This window comes from Halyomorpha halys, unplaced genomic scaffold (assembly GCF_000696795.3).
Source record: "Halyomorpha halys isolate HHAL.00 unplaced genomic scaffold, Hhal_1.1 Scaffold483.1, whole genome shotgun sequence".
Classification (NCBI taxonomy): domain Eukaryota; kingdom Metazoa; phylum Arthropoda; class Insecta; order Hemiptera; family Pentatomidae; genus Halyomorpha; species Halyomorpha halys.
In genome coordinates, this window is record NW_027110578.1 from 254,415 (window position 1) to 267,435 (window position 13,021).

The 13,021-nt window shown below is 30.0% G+C and overlaps 1 protein-coding gene across 2 annotated transcripts in view; it reads left to right on the forward strand.

Annotated features, from left to right (window-relative positions):
- Lrp4 (LDL receptor related protein 4) overlaps positions 1-13,021 on the forward strand; it is an 82,415-nt gene that overhangs the window by 43,545 nt on the left and 25,849 nt on the right. The window contains exons 1-16 of one of the 2 annotated variants that reach the window (XM_014424905.2): positions 53-283; positions 520-706; positions 851-939; positions 1,560-1,689; positions 2,037-2,149; positions 2,753-2,918; positions 4,384-4,534; positions 6,399-6,585; positions 7,986-8,121; positions 10,799-10,985; positions 11,068-11,221; positions 11,365-11,574; positions 11,653-11,834; positions 11,913-12,076; positions 12,342-12,476; positions 12,554-12,804. In XM_014424905.2, coding sequence (XP_014280391.1) covers positions 654-706; positions 851-939; positions 1,560-1,689; positions 2,037-2,149; positions 2,753-2,918; positions 4,384-4,534; positions 6,399-6,585; positions 7,986-8,121; positions 10,799-10,985; positions 11,068-11,221; positions 11,365-11,574; positions 11,653-11,834; positions 11,913-12,076; positions 12,342-12,476; positions 12,554-12,804 — 2,308 coding nt within the window. In that variant the 5' untranslated portion in view covers positions 53-283; positions 520-653. Of the gene's footprint in view, positions 1-52; positions 284-519; positions 707-850; positions 940-1,559; positions 1,690-2,036; positions 2,150-2,752; positions 2,919-4,383; positions 4,535-6,398; positions 6,586-7,985; positions 8,122-10,798; positions 10,986-11,067; positions 11,222-11,364; positions 11,575-11,652; positions 11,835-11,912; positions 12,077-12,341; positions 12,477-12,553; positions 12,805-13,021 lie in introns of those variants that run through there. The other variant, XM_014424904.2, reaches the window with a different exon arrangement.

A 13,021-nucleotide genomic window follows, 5' to 3' on the forward strand; every position in this document is an offset into this window, starting at 1 on the left:
TTATTAGATATAAATGTTTTGACCTGGGCAGAATAGCCTGTATGAAGTTTTTGGAATGGTTAAATGATATGTTTCATAGTGAATTAAGATTGTCCCTGAAGATGGCCGAATTGGCCGAAACGTTGGACGTGTAAAAGAAATAAAAGTTTTGAGACTATAATTTGGATAGTGTTTTGAATTATTTAGTAAAAAAGAAAGAGTATATTTTGCACTAATTGATGCTCTATGTGAATAGGCCCTAAACAAAAAGTAACAGCTAAGTGTCCAAAGATCTGAAGCAGAGGTGCCATCAAGTGTTTTATTCATGATTACATTTACTAAGTATTTAGGTTTCAAATTACCATTTTTAATAAATCCCATTTTGTACAACACAATTTCTTATATGGGTTATGCTGACTTCTAAAACTGACATTTCATCCAAAATGACTGGATAAAGTTATAACAATCTTAATTTTTTGTAAGTGAAGGATTACTAGGATGTTGATTACAACTTTAGTAAGCAAAATAAAATTATTACAGGATTTGAAGAAGGAGTTTTAGGATGCGGAGGTTGGTGTAGAAGTGGGGAATACCTCTGCCTAGGTACATGTACTTGCGTTCCAGTGGCTTGGCGTTGTGACGGCGATGCAGATTGTGTTAAAGGTGAAGATGAGATGCTATGTACAGAACCTACATTACAATCTTGTCCACCTGCCACTCATATTAGGTAATGCTTAAGTAATATTTTAGTTGGTAATTTTTTTTAATTAATTATAATTTTTTTATAAAAATATAATTAAATGTTCAAGATTTATTATTGTGAAATTTAAATGAATTCTGTTTTCAATATAAATTTATAATTCTGTTCCAGGTGCCCTCATACTGGAAAGTGTATTAGGAAAGACTTTCTTTGTGATGGAGCTGATGACTGTGGCGATTTTTCTGATGAAACTCACTGTGGTAAAATATTTACTTGTAACTTTATATATTGCTTCAAAGAATTTTAAATATTCTAACTTGAATTTTACCTTCAGAATATATTTTGAGAAAGAAGCCTTTAATTTTCATTTGATAATGATTTATTAATTCAAAAACTCTATTATTGGTTTATTTTATGAATTTTCTAACCTCATAAGAGTTCTGTGATCAATAAGAAATTTTATTTATTAAATTAAAGTTTATTCCAAGTTTTCTATATTTCTACCTGACAAAATAAGGGAGAAGTTTGGCAGATTATATCTCTCCAATTTCTATGCTTAGTTACTCTGGCAATACCCACATCCTCAATGAAATAATCTGATTCGATGTAGATCATAATTGCTTATTCAATGTTGAGCATTGTTAAGCGACCATTTCTTTTATTTTATTTCTTTTTTTTTTTTTTTATATTCAAATGTTGTACACAATGTTATTTTGACATAAATTTATAAAAATAAGTTATAAACTTGAATCTTTTTTCACTACATCTTAATTTTTTATTTAAATAAATAATCATAGTCCTCACTTTTCCTTAAAATGCACAGTTAGTTGTATTAATATTTAGCACTGATTCCAAATATTTATTTTTATTGTTTTTCCAGATACTTCACTGAATTGCACTGAAAATGAATTTGAGTGTAACAATGGCCTATGCATTCCAATTTCTTGGCTGTGTGATGGTGATAACGATTGTCGAGACCTGTCAGATGAAGTGAACTGTTCTATGAAAGCGTAAATATGAAATTAAACACTATTTTTCAAGTAATGATCTGAAGAATTTATTTGCAAGTTTTAGCTTGAACTTTCAGTGTGAAACAATTTTTAATTCAACTGAAAAAAAAAGGAAATTTCTGTCCACAAAGAATATTAAAATAACTATTGTAAATTACAGCTATAATAAAAATGAATAAAAGAAATTTTACAGACTTTAAATACCAAAAAAATAGACATGGGGTCTGTGCTGGACCCCATCTGGAGTTGGGAGGGTTAAACACTTTTAGGTGTTAAGGATATAAATATGAGTTTCAATGGTTTTTTAATAGAATTAATTTCTTTATCTGTGCAATATAATGTTTTAGAGAATGTAGTCCAGAGCACGATTTTCAATGTAGTGATGGTTCTTGTATATCTTTGACTTGGCGGTGTGACTCAGAACCAGACTGTTCAGATCAATCCGATGAAACGGACTGTCGTAAGTATCATTACTAATTATTAAAAATTATTATTATTAGTTCTTAGCCCTGAATCACAAGATAAATGACAATTATAAATAACCCTTATTAAAAAGAAATGAAGATTTTTTCCCATGGTTGATTGTCTGAGAAAAAGAAGTTAATCTTAGGAAGAAAAATAGAGCAACTTAGACCAGAAAGTTGTCTGAAGATGGTCTTAGTAATTACTTTTGGTTAATGTAAACAGTAAAGTCCTCAAAATATAGCTTTAAGGAAAATCACTTATAATTGTTTGGAAGTAACAACTTCTTTTTTTTTTTTACTCTCTAGAAAAAAAAATTCTTTTACATAATTTTATTTACCTTATTACAATAATAAAAATACTGTTGAATTTAACCATATTTTAAAATTAATTAACATCAAAACAATGAAAGAAAGTCAGACTTAGCAAGATATTCACATTAACATGTTCAATTGTATCATTATATATATTATAGATTTGTTGAAGGGCATGCGATTTTCATAAATATAAATTATCTTGGTGTTATGAAAGAAAAATAATTTTATAAAAAAATATACTTATTTAAATATTTTATACATTGTTAGTAACTGCTGTTTTTCAGCTGAAGTTGAAATACCCCAATGTGGGCCTGATGAGGTGCAGTGTGACTACCCAAAGTGTGTGAGAGAAGAATTTCGCTGTGATGGAGATGATGACTGTGGTGATTGGAGTGATGAAAATGGTTGTCCTAATGTATCAGGGGGTATTTGCTCTGATACGGAATTCAGGTAAGGAGAGCATACACACTAAAACATATATAGCATAAAATTGGTACACTATAAAAAATAAATATTTACATTGAATAATTTGTTGTTCAAGTACATATTTTTAGATTAAAATATATCTTAATTAACTTAGGAAGAAAACTAAGATAAATAAAAAAAAAAACTTTTTGCTTCAATGACTTCCTAAAATCTTTTTAATTTACTGAAAATAAAGTTTTCTATAATTTTATTGGAAAATAGAACCTAATCTGTGAGGATTTACTTTTATTTTGTTCCTGCCACACAGAATAAATCTCTAATTTCTGACTCTGGCTAAAATTGGTCATTACATTTTAGGACGATCCACCCTACCTTTTGTAACTACAACTCTTAACTAAGGGGGCATGAGGGTGTTTAATCTATTTGAATAAATAGAAATTAATTTTATTAAAAGTAAATTGAATTATGAATGATCAGTAGAATAAGAAGTAGTTAAGGAAGTAGGTATGCAGAACATTCTTTAAGCAGGGTAGCTGTTACCCATGGCTCCACAATCCAATGCTGTGTCCAGGTATGATGATATAAATATCCTTTTTATTGAAAAAGTCCTATAACTACTGGTTACTTTATTGTTTCCATTCTTGATGAATGCAGACAGATACAAAGATTCTATGTGAAATCTTTCTTTCAAATACTTGAAGTTTTAGGCCTCTGCCCATACTTCAGATTCGTATGAGGGAACTTGTTAAAAAATTGACTTATGAACTGTAAGCTTAGTACAGCAAGTCAAGAACTTGCTTCAAAATTTATTCTTTAATGAAAAATAGTTATGATTAGCAGACAAGAATCTCTGGTTCACTTCTGCACATGTCCAGTTGTCATTCTTAATCAGTGAACCAATGACATCTGTTAAAATGCAAAAGGACCAAACTGATACTTTGATCCGTTACTAGACGATCCCTCTTCTAATGCCAGGTACTTACTTTTATCTTGGCTTGCATTAAAAAACAAGCCTTCATGCATCCACTTTAAGGGAAAATATCCATGTCAGCCTGCAAGGATCATAAGCATCTGCAAGAAGCTGGACACCTGACTCTTTTACTGCTTTTTCTACTGTTGAGTTTAAAAGAAAGCACACCAGTGTATTATCTTGTCTTATCCCCTTTCTTGATACTAAACTAAAAATAACTGAAAATAATTTAAAGTACCTCTGAGGTTAAAGTGAAACATTCAAGTTGTTCAAATGTGTATAACATTTGATAACAGTTATCAGATGTTGAGAACACCACAAAAAATAATTCCATGGATTTAGATTCAATTGTTTCCATTTTTCAAATAATTTACACACTTGCACCAGTTCACCCTACTGTACTCTTTTGATATACAGTTTATTTTGTTTTGTGTTATTAGTTCTTTATTAACTTTTTGTTTTGTTTGTTAATGTACTAAAAAAAAAAAATCTTCAAAACAATATTGAATTGAAATTTAGGTGTGAGAGTGGAAAATGTGTTTCAAAAAAATGGCGCTGTGATGGAGAACCAGACTGTGAGGGAGGAGAAGATGAAGCACATTGTGAAAGTTCAATTCAACAGGAATGCACTCAAGAACAATTTGCTTGCCTCAGAGGGAACTGTATTCTGGTAAGTTTATTTATTGAACTTAAAATATTATAGGTATTCTATCATATTAAGTTGGATATCTTCATATATGCTTTATTTTTTTTTAAATTGTGGTGCTTTAAATTATAGTCTGTTTTTAAGAAATCCCTCTCATTGCCTTTTTTATATACTGTAGTGATATTTTAGGTTTCTTGTTAAATAAAAACATTCAGTATTAACTTTCACCATAAACAGAACATAGACATTGGAAATTGAAAAATTAAAAGTGAATAACATTAATAATATAACAAGAAGTTGATTAATATTAATGGTATAGAGAAAACATGGTTATTTTAATGATAAAAGAAAATACATGTGTTTACTTTGTAAAAAGTTAAATTTATTTGGAACAACGGTTAAGGATGGTTGAAAAACAATGAGGGATCAAGTTTGCTGTGAAAGTGAGGAAGGATGACCACATAGATCTTCTAAAGACTATGGAATATGTCATTAATTATTTTTGAAAATAAAAAGGCTGCAAGTGACAATTAAAAAAAGACATTCATTTGTTTAAATTTTTAAACAGTATCAGGAATTGTAAGAAGAGATCAAGCAGTTCTTTTTGAGACTTAATGAAGACAAGATGTATGTCTTTGTCTTAGTTCTTTCCCAGAAGTCCCTGAATTATGTTTGTTCAACCTCTCTAGAGGAAATTATTTTCAGTAAAATCTAGTGCAAGTTATTTTCAATGTTTGCCACATTTATTAGATGTTAATTACAATAAATATACATTATGATTAAACAGTGAACTATATTAAGTTTGATCATGATCAAAATAACTATGATGATGTTCAAACAGAAAAATATTAAACTCAATGTAAGAGCAGTTTTAAAGCAAAAATAATTATGAAAAATTATTATAAATAAGTCATCTCATACAGCAGTGAGCTTCAATCAAACTCAACCACCAAGTATTTAATAAAAATTTATTATTAAATTTATATTATAAAAAAAATTAATGTTGTTCTCTATATCTATCTGGAATAACTTAATAATCAATTTAAATCATTATATTGCAGTTTTATTTCATCATTTGATATGTTAATATAGAAGTAATAAAAATCTTGTAGTCAGATACGTTTATTAAATCAATGTTACCATAGCAACCTATTTAATGTAAATAACATATACAAAACTAAAAAAAATATTACAATATATTAAATACATATATACATATATTTAACAATACCATTTACTCTCTTACAATTGAACAATACATGCATATTTTGTTTCCTGTATAGAATGATTTTGATTAAATAACTCTAAAATTTTAAACATTTCATTTTTGTTTTTTTGTTCTTTTAAATAAGAATTGAACAGAAAAATATACATATGATCCATACAGTGTTTCATACATTTCTTTTTTTTTTACTGCGCCATAGTATCTAGAGGAACATATCATTTCTTTACATTGGTTTTATGAAAATTAAAAAAAAAAAAATTATGAGTCATGACTATTTAACACGATTGTTCCAATTACAAGAAATAAATTAAAATTTTAAAACAAATATTTTCAATTTGTTCATTATAGTTTCTGTTGGATTTTTAGATTTATAACAGGTAATACCATTAAACTTAATAACACATTTAATGTCCCATATAATATTAAACATAACTAGAACACATACATACATTAGCATGGCATCACAACATCTGAACACAACAAATGGAAATAAAAGTTAAATCTTAATGAATCAATTGTACCTAATGAGTTTATGAACAAAATATAGATACATATAATTAAACATATAATTATACATACTATTGCTAACAGTTTACTTAGCTATTAACAGAATATCTTTTCAAAACTTTTATCTATTTTTTCATAAATAAATGGTTTGTTCAGAAACAATGGGTGTGTGATGGAGTTCAGGACTGTTCTCAAGGTGAAGATGAACAAAACTGTGTTACCCCTTGCGATCCTGCTACACAGTTTACTTGCCCTCCCCCTAATGCCACCTACTCCAGAATTGCTCACTGTATACGGAAAAAGCACGTCTGTGATGATAAAAGAGATTGTCCTCGTGGAGAAGGTATGTACTTATCTATTTACTTATTCGTTTATCCTTCACTGTAAAAATTTAGAAAGGATTTTAGCATGAGGAACAAGCAATATTTTATAATTTATTCTTCTTCTTAACTTATCAGTCTTTGTGCCTCTCAGCATAGATGTACCTCGATTCAAGCCAGCCAAGCATCATGATCCCGAGCCAAAGCCTTCATGGGATTTAAACACTTTCACTTCTTTTGTCTGTGTGGAGATGTGATCAGTCCATAATAGTCTCCAGGGCATCATCTAGTGAGATGGATTTCTATGAACTTCTGAGGATTCCAGTCTTTATTCATTGAGTATAAATGAACAAACCACTTCAGTTGACTCTTTTTTGACAGTGTCCCTTAAGGGGTGTCCACTTTTTATTTCATCTCTCTTTTTTCTGCTAGCCACTCACCGGAGATACTTGATTTAAGCCACTATAACTCTATTCCTGTGGCTGTCCAACAGAATCCAACAAAATAAAAACCTTTGATTGACTTTTTCAAATTTTTGGCCACTATATATTAGTACTACACAAGGTGTGTATATATGATTGATATTGTAAGAGGCACTGTTGTTTCATTTTGTACTGTAAGTGTTTAACTTTTACCAGTGTTATTGTTGTTGAGTTTGAAGAGTATCACGGATGGCTCATTTCTCTAAGAAAAAAATAATTGTGTCAGTTACAGCTTGGAAAATGAATGTTCTAAAAGGGATCTGACCTTTTCAGCAACAAAAAAAAAACTCAAATTTTTCTGTCACCCAGCTATTCACATACATTCAGCTACATTGAGATTAAATAAAAATATATTCATCAACTTTGAAACTTCGTGTAACTTGTTCCAAAAACTAGCAACTTGATTGAAAATGGTAATTTAAACTTGTGTTGTGCTTCATAAAAAAGTGATCAAAATTTAAAAGAGAAATATCCTATAATCCTATTAATATTATTGCTGTTCGATTAGGAGAGTAATGTAATGTAATGACAGACATAAAAGAATTCATAGTGTCTAGTTTTTCCCTCCCCTCCCCTTTGGTTTTTCCAGTCAGGCGTAAGAGGAATGTCACTAAAAGAAAAAAAATACATTTGAGTGGAATATCAGTGAACCTAGTTTTGAGAATCTTAGAAACTCTGAAAAAGAAGAAATAATTATTTGTGCCAGTTATAAAAATTATAACTTGTGTATGTGCATTCAAGTAATCAGATTAATTAGAACCTGCTCTGTTTCTAATGTATAATTTATTAGGAAACACTGAATATGAAACAGGTTGCTGCAGTTTAAATTTTACCAAGATGTTGTATTTTTAGTTTTTATTAATTTTCCATTATGAATCCTGTTATTTGGTTTGATGACTGGGCCATCTCTTAACTATACTTTTATGTGTTTTTCTTTATAGATGAACTTAATTGTTCTAAACCAAAAAGCTGTAGTTTATCGACCAAAAAGTGTGAACAGATATGTGTGACAACGTTTGACAATAAAGATGCATGTAGTTGTCGACCTGGATTTGTTCTGAATGACGATGGTGAAAGGTATATTTATTTATTAATAATACTTGTTTCTAAAGTTTTAGATAAAAAGCTTCTTGGTATAATAAGCCATGGAACTTTAGGTTTTATATGAAACCAAATTGAGCACAAGTTATGTATACTTTCCAATTTTGTCTTATAAAAGTTTTGATGTCATTGAAATAGATACATGTTTCTAGATTCAACTTGTAGTTTTTTAATGATTCTAATAATTTTGTTCATTACTTTTAAGTGTACTGTTACCGTTTAACAGATGAAATTGTAAGGCAAGTGTACATTTTTATCCTCTTTACCACCGTCAGCTAGTTACTAGAGGTTTTGGTCTTGAGCTAACTACAGTATAAGTACCAAGATTCATTTAATCGAACCACCACAAACTAATTATGAACTGTTTAGTTGTTGGTAACTGAATCAACACATCTGCAATGTGTTCAACCATCATGACCTCATTCCATACTTTTTATATATTTTATTTTATACCAGATCGATCAGGTGGGCCTTATATGGTTGATATAACCATTATATTCTATATATATTTTTTTAGCAGTTGATTATGGGGAGGGGGGGTACAGTCTCTACAAAAGACACTCCTAACTATATACAATGTTATTATTAAAAGAAAAAAAAATAATACAATAAATATTTAAGAATAATGCTTCTTAATAAAAGGGGAAAGTAAATATAATGATATTGGTACACTTAAATAAAACAAACAATTACCCTCTAATAATAAAAAGAAACAAGTTAATTTGAAAAAAGAGCGAGAGAAGAAAAGGGAAAAAAAAAATGAATAAATAAAATGAGTAATAATAATAAGTAAAATAGAGGTAGTGTGACTATGAATTAATTTTATATTTAATAAAATTTATAACAGAATGTCCAATAGCAGTCTGGGCTTCAGTCTTCGGATTGAGGTTGGGTTTCCCAGGTTGTAGGTCACTGATCCTTTTACTGTCGGCAACTGGGAGTGGAACTTCATGAACCGTTTTTTGATGTAATCCTCTATTGACTCCATCTGTAATTCGCGATGCTATTGGCTATTTCTTATGAACCAAGGAGCATTAACTGCGATTCTTAGGACTTTATTTTGAAGAGATTGTAGTTTTTTTTTCCTTTTCGTAAAGGATGCCGCTCCCTAGACTTCACAGCCGTACATCAGCAGTGGCCTAAGAATTGTTTTAAATATAAGAAGAGTTGTTTCTGGTTTTAGTTTGGAATTTCTGTTTAGGATAGGATATAGCATTGCTAACCTTGCATAGGTTTAGGTTAGTTTGGTTGATGTGGTGATTCCAGGTAAGGCGGCGATCTAGGTGAATTCCCAGGTATCTTACTGTTTTACTGGCAGGATTCCATTTCACATTTTTACCTTTGAGGATTAGATCCAGTGGTTCTGGTGGGTGTCGAAGAATAAAAACTTTCGAGTTACATTTTTCAATGTGCAAGCTAATCATCCATTTAGTGAAATATTCTTCTAGATCATTAAGGTGACTTTGCAAGGTGTTTCTGGCTATTATAATGTCATCATGTTGAGAGAACACAGCTGTATCGTCAGTGAACATAGTTATGGAGGTGTGTGTGGACTGGACGATGTCGTGAAGGTAGAAGTTGAATAAAATGGGAGAAAGGACTGAAGCTTGTGGAGTACCAGCATGGATTTGTCTAAGGGTTGAATTTTTGTTATTAATTCTGACACCTCATTCCATAAATATCATACATTCTTATTACAATAGGGATGGTTGATATCTGTGTGATAGTATTATACCAATCTCTTATAAGTGTAAACAAATATTCAGTATTTCAGCTTAAAAAATAAATGTTAAAAATATTATATTATAACATTTGTCTTTCTTTTTATATTGTAGGACAAATAATAAAGAGAGTATGTGGGCAATTATCTAGTTTGAATGTAGCCATAATAAAACAGGTCTCTGCAAGTGTTTTCGAATGCATTATTGCTACTAGGGGATGGTCAGGAAGAGAATTTTACAATAATAGAAAGTAGACTAGTCAGAATACATGGATCCTTAAGAACTCATTTATGGAATATGTCCTTACGATTAGTTATTGGTTTAGGTCTAAGATTAGTTCTGCATTTCATATTTTTCCTGAATCTATCAGTATCTCCAATAAATTTGGTCTCACATTAAAGTTAATCCAAGAATTGAATAAATATCAACCTAATTTATTTAAAAAAATATATTTTGTATTGTATTAGCTGTGTAATAAAGTTAGTTAGTACAGTAAATTAAGCCTTAATTTAGTAAATTTTACTTAGTTTCATTCACTTCAGGGTTTGTTATTATAATTGTAAGTGATTCGGTGGATTATGACCTGCTTTTATTTCTGCTTGGTTATATTATATTCTCAAATCCTTCCTTTCTAAAGTGGCTATTGTCATTATCCATTCCTTTTTTTCAGAAAAACTATTGTATAGTACATAATTTTTAGAATAAAATGTGTGCACAAGTATCCCCATGTAAGAAGAGCACATTAATAATTTTAAAATAGTGTTTCTGTTGTATCTGATTATACTAATAAACTTGAATAATTATATATTTATTTAATTATAAATGATCTATCAGATATTTTAAACCTAAAGCCTTCTTATGGCATGGTGTTAGATTGCATAAAAATTGTATGTTATTATATAAAATAACTACTATATTTATTTTTTTTTTAGTTGTCGAGACATTGATGAGTGTAGTTTGAAGAACGATGCTGTTTGTAGCCAAATTTGCAATAACACTATTGGCTCGTATATCTGTGCCTGTTACGATGGGTATGTTCTTAGGCCAGATAATATAACTTGTAAAGCTGTAGGGTCACCTCCTACTTTACTATTTGCTAATCGTATTGACATCAGACAAGTATGCATTATAGCAATTTAACTCATTCAACTTACTTGCTTGTTACTTTTTTAGTATTTTAAAAACTTTTTCACTAATTTAGGTAAGCTTAGACCACCAGAAATACACTGCTGTTCTTAAAAATCTTCACAATGCTATAGCGCTTGATTATCATTACAAAAAAGGACTTATTTTTTGGTCTGACGTTTCAATGGATATGATACGTCGCTCATCCATTAATGGGTCAAATATTACAGGTTTGTTGTCATAATTATTATTATTATTTTTAATGAAATGTCTTGTTATTATTTTGTTTTGATTGTTGAAATCCATTGATTTCAAGAAAAAACATTTTTACTTTAAAGGAATTATTTTATTTGGTTTTTTTCTTCATTTTTAGATATTACACGTTGGGGTTTGGATTCTCCCAGTGGTGTAGCAGTTGATTGGATACACGATTTATTGTTTTGGACTGATTCTGGCACAAGAAGGGTTGAAGTTTCTTCATTTGATGGACAGAATCGACATGTTCTTGTTTCTGATGATTTAGCGAAACCGAGAGCAATAGCAGTACATCCAGGGGAAGCTTTTGTTTTTTGGACTGACTGGGGTGAGATCATAGAAAAAAAAAAATTAATGCCTATTTCGGTAATGTTTGTGCTAAATATTTCTCATTTTGAATCCTCAGGATCAAAGCCGAAGATTGAACGCATTGAAATGGATGGTTCAAACAGAAGAGCAATCATTACAGAATCAGTTCAATGGCCAAATGGTTTATGTATTGATTATCCAGCTAATAGAATTTATTGGGCTGATGCCAAACATCATGTCATTGAAAGTGCTGAATTAGATGGCTCTGAAAGAAGAAAAGTAATAAGAGGAATAATCTATTTTTCAACTTCTCTCATTTCTTATGATGTAATCAAACTAAATGTTACATTTAAATAGGTTATAACCAAAGGGCTGCCACATCCATTTGGGGTTACTCTTTTTGAAGATGCTATTTATTGGACTGATTGGCACACCAAAAGCATTTCTACTGCCAACAAAGTCACAGGAACCGGTTTCATGACCATCCATGGACAATTGCATTTCCCAATGGACATTCATAGGTATTTAAATAATATTCCTAAGAAATATTATTTAATTTTTCCTTCTCTTTTCACAAAAAAGAAGAATTTTATCATGGTGATCTATTTTATTTTTTTAAATATTTGACTTGATAGATAACCCACAAAATCATTTCAATAACACAATAATAATTATGCTATATTGAAAAATAAATTGTTATTTATCTTAAGAAGGTACCAATTATAACTTTATCATAATTTATAATATATTAGCTGTTTATATGTGCTGAATGTTTAATATTTCCAGTTACCACTCTCAGAGGCAACCTAATTATAAAAATCATTGTGGGAATAAAAATGGTGGATGCTCACATCTTTGTCTTCCAAATGTCAAGTCTTTTCAATGTATTTGTCCACTTGGTCTTAAAATTATATCTGATAAGTAAGTTTGATGTTGATATTATTTATAATTAAACTGTTTAAGCTAATCTAACAAACTGGTTTTGTCCTTTATTTTAGTCGGACTTGTGATACGACTACAGACCACATGTTATTGTTTGCAAGAAAAAAAGATTTGAGATTAAGATCTCTTGAGGCCGGAACACCAATGTACGATACCGTAATACCAGTGGATGGAATAAAGTCTGTGGCTGCATTGGCATGGGATAGTGTTACTAACACAGTATTTTGGACTGACAGCACATCAAGTAGAATTTCATCTGCAAAAGTGAATGGAAAGGACCAAAAAGAAATTGTTGACAATAATTTAGGTTAGCTGTTTCTTTGAACTGCATTTAAACACCACTGTTGTATTGACAATCGTTATAAATTTAATAATCCTTTGACTGGAAGAATCTTAAGGTATTAACTTGATTTAGTGAATGATAACAAATTCTTCCTTCTTACTGTATAATAATTTATTACTTATTACATAGCAACGTTTCGGGAGATTTCCCCCATCTTCAGGCTGCTGATAACAAAACTTAT